The 2,604-nt window shown below is 54.5% G+C and overlaps 1 protein-coding gene across 1 annotated transcript in view; it reads left to right on the top strand.

The window, feature by feature from the left end:
- UNC13A (unc-13 homolog A (C. elegans)) overlaps positions 1 to 2,604 on the top strand; it is a 91,637-nt gene that overhangs the window by 33,479 nt on the left and 55,554 nt on the right. The window contains exons 12-13 of the mRNA XM_011925908.1: positions 79 to 591; positions 1,093 to 1,201. Of these exons, the coding sequence (XP_011781298.1) occupies positions 79 to 591; positions 1,093 to 1,201 (622 nt within the window). The remainder of the gene's footprint in view (positions 1 to 78; positions 592 to 1,092; positions 1,202 to 2,604) is intronic.

The following is a 2,604-nucleotide window of genomic DNA, read 5'->3' as shown; positions in this document are numbered from 1 at the left end:
GTCAATGCCTGTGTGACTGGGGCTCAGGTGGGCAGTGACTCGGTACCCCGGCGCCTGAACCCTGTTTCATCCCCACAGCCCCACGGGTAGCAGCCGCTACGCCTCCTCAGCGGAGCTGAGCCAGGGAAGCTCTCAGCTGAGTGAGGACTTCGACCCCGACGAGCACAGCCTGCAGGGCTCCGAGATGGAGGACGAGCGGGACCGGGACTCCTACCACTCCTGCCACAGCTCGGTCAGCTATCACAAAGACTCGCCTCGCTGGGACCAGGATGAGGAGGAGCTGGAGGAGGACCTGGAGGACTTCCTGGAGGAGGAGGAGCTGCCTGAAGACGAGGAGGAGCTGGAGGAGGAGGAGGAGGTGCCTGACGATTTGGGCAGCTATGCCCAGCGTGAAGAGGTGGCTGTGGCTGAGCCCAAAGACTTCAAACGCATCAGCCTCCCGCCAGCTGCCCCGGGGAAGGAGGACAAGGCCCCATTGGCACCCACTGAGGCCCCCGACACGGCCAAGGTGACCCCCAAGCCAGCCACACCCGACGAGGTGCCTGCAGCTGAGCAGATCCCTGAGGCTGAGCCCCCCAAGGCCGAGGAGAGGTAACAGGAGGGGACCAAGGGGCCAGAGGGGCTGCCAGAAGGTCACAGGGTCAATAGAGCAGTGACGGGGTCAGTGTGAACCTGGGCGGTTGCCAGGGCTGAAGTTGTCACAGACCCTTAGGTTTCTTAAAGGGATCAGAGGTGACAGAACAGAGTACAGGGGTCAAAGAGGGTTCAGGGGCGTCATGAAGGGGTCTTAGAGGTTGTGACCTTAGGGGTTGCTGGGCTCAGAGAGGTCAAGATCCTGGGCAAATGGGGGGCCAGAGGGACTGGGCTGGTGAAAAGGAAGCTGGGGAACAGTGAAGTGTCAGAGAAGCGTTGGGTGTGTGGCAAGGGGTGAGGGGCACCGAGGTGGGCCAGGGGACACAGGTGGGTCCCAATGTCTTTGAGGGGTCAGAGATACCACGGGAAGCCATGCATCACTTTCACAGCTGGAGGGTCGAGGGAAGGTCAGGAGTCACAGAGAGCCAGCCCGGAGCCTCATAGCGTTCCCTGCCTCAGTTTCAGGCCGAGAGAGGATGAGGAAGGCCAGGAGGGGCAGGACTCCATGTCCAGGGCCAAGGCCAACTGGCTGCGTGCCTTCAACAAGGTGCGGATGCAGCTGCAGGAGGTGAGTGACACGCCCAGCCATGCCCCTTCCACACTCAGCCAGGCCATGCCCAATGCCACGCCCACACATGGTTTGGCCACACCCATACCTACACTGGCCACGCCCAACACCCCACCTGTACCCAAGCCTAGCCTGGGCATGCCTAGTGCAGTCTGCACACTGTGCCCATGCGCCACCCACCCTGACCCTTCCTTAGCCACGCAGGTACACAGCCCAGGGTATCCCCATGGCCTGTCCACACTAGCCTAGCTATGGTCACTCTCAAACCCCACACCAAGTCTGGCCCCACCCATCCCCAGCCCAACCTCCTCCCCAGTGTCAGCCTGGGGTTTCTAAGTCAAGAGGGAGGAGAGAAAACTGGGGCTGAAACAGGGCTGAAGTCATGGTTAGGGATCAAGGTCAGGGTTAGTTCAGCTATCAAAGATCAGAGGTCAGGGTTAGAATTGGTGTTAGGCAAAGGGGTCAGTGCTTAGGATCAAATTGGAAGTCATCGTCAGGGTTAGGGAAAGGTCTGGGGCCGGGTCAGTAGGGGAGTAGGAATCAAGGGAAGGAATTAGCATCAGGGTCAAGGTGACTGTTCAGATGGGCAGCAGGATTGAGGCCATTCATTTATTCCTTCATTCAGCTCATCCTGGGCTGGGGACAGCTGTGTTGCTCTCCAGGGTTACTCTCCAAACTGCAGTAGGATTGGCAGGAGATTCTAAACAGGCTCCCAGAGATTTAGACCATCAAATATCAGAGCCACAAAAATACCAAACGAAATTTCTTATCAGTTTTAAAATAGAAATCTATTTTTTGACTCAGCGATACATACATATGTTTCTAAATTAGACAAGTGGAAGAGTACACAGTGAAAAGGCTATTGCATAACTTTCACTAGGTCAAGAAATTAAATTGAAAAAAATAGCAGCTACTATTGGAACTATGTGATATACAAGAAAAACAAATTATGGAACTAATAATATGACAAGAAAAAGACACATGGAGGGCTCTCTGGGTTTCATAGGAAAAGCATAAAAGTAATCCAAGGCAATCAGGAAAACTCCCTGGAGGAGATGACACTTAAGGAAAAGTAATATCCAAAATATTTCAACAATATTTCAGGAGCTCACGCCTGTAATCCCAGCAATTTGGGAGGTTGAGGCAGGAGGATCACCTGAACTCAGGAGTTTGAGACCAGCCTGGGCAACATAGTGAGACCTCATCTCTAAAAGAAAAAAAAAAAAAAAATTCAGAGCTGGGCGTGGTGGCTCACGCCTGTAATCCCAGCACTTTGGGAGGCTAAGATGGGTGGATCGCCTGAGGTCAGGGGTTCAAGACCAGCCTGGCCAACATAGTGAAACCCCATCTCTACTAAAAATACAAAAAATTAGCTAGGCGTGGTGGTGGGTGCCTGTAATCCC

Source organism: Colobus angolensis, unplaced genomic scaffold, assembly GCF_000951035.1.
Source record: "Colobus angolensis palliatus isolate OR3802 unplaced genomic scaffold, Cang.pa_1.0 Scaffold66, whole genome shotgun sequence".
Lineage (NCBI taxonomy): Eukaryota > Metazoa > Chordata > Mammalia > Primates > Cercopithecidae > Colobus > Colobus angolensis.
The sequence above is the reverse complement of the archived record's forward strand: the minus strand, read 5'-3'. Positions and strand labels throughout refer to the sequence as shown.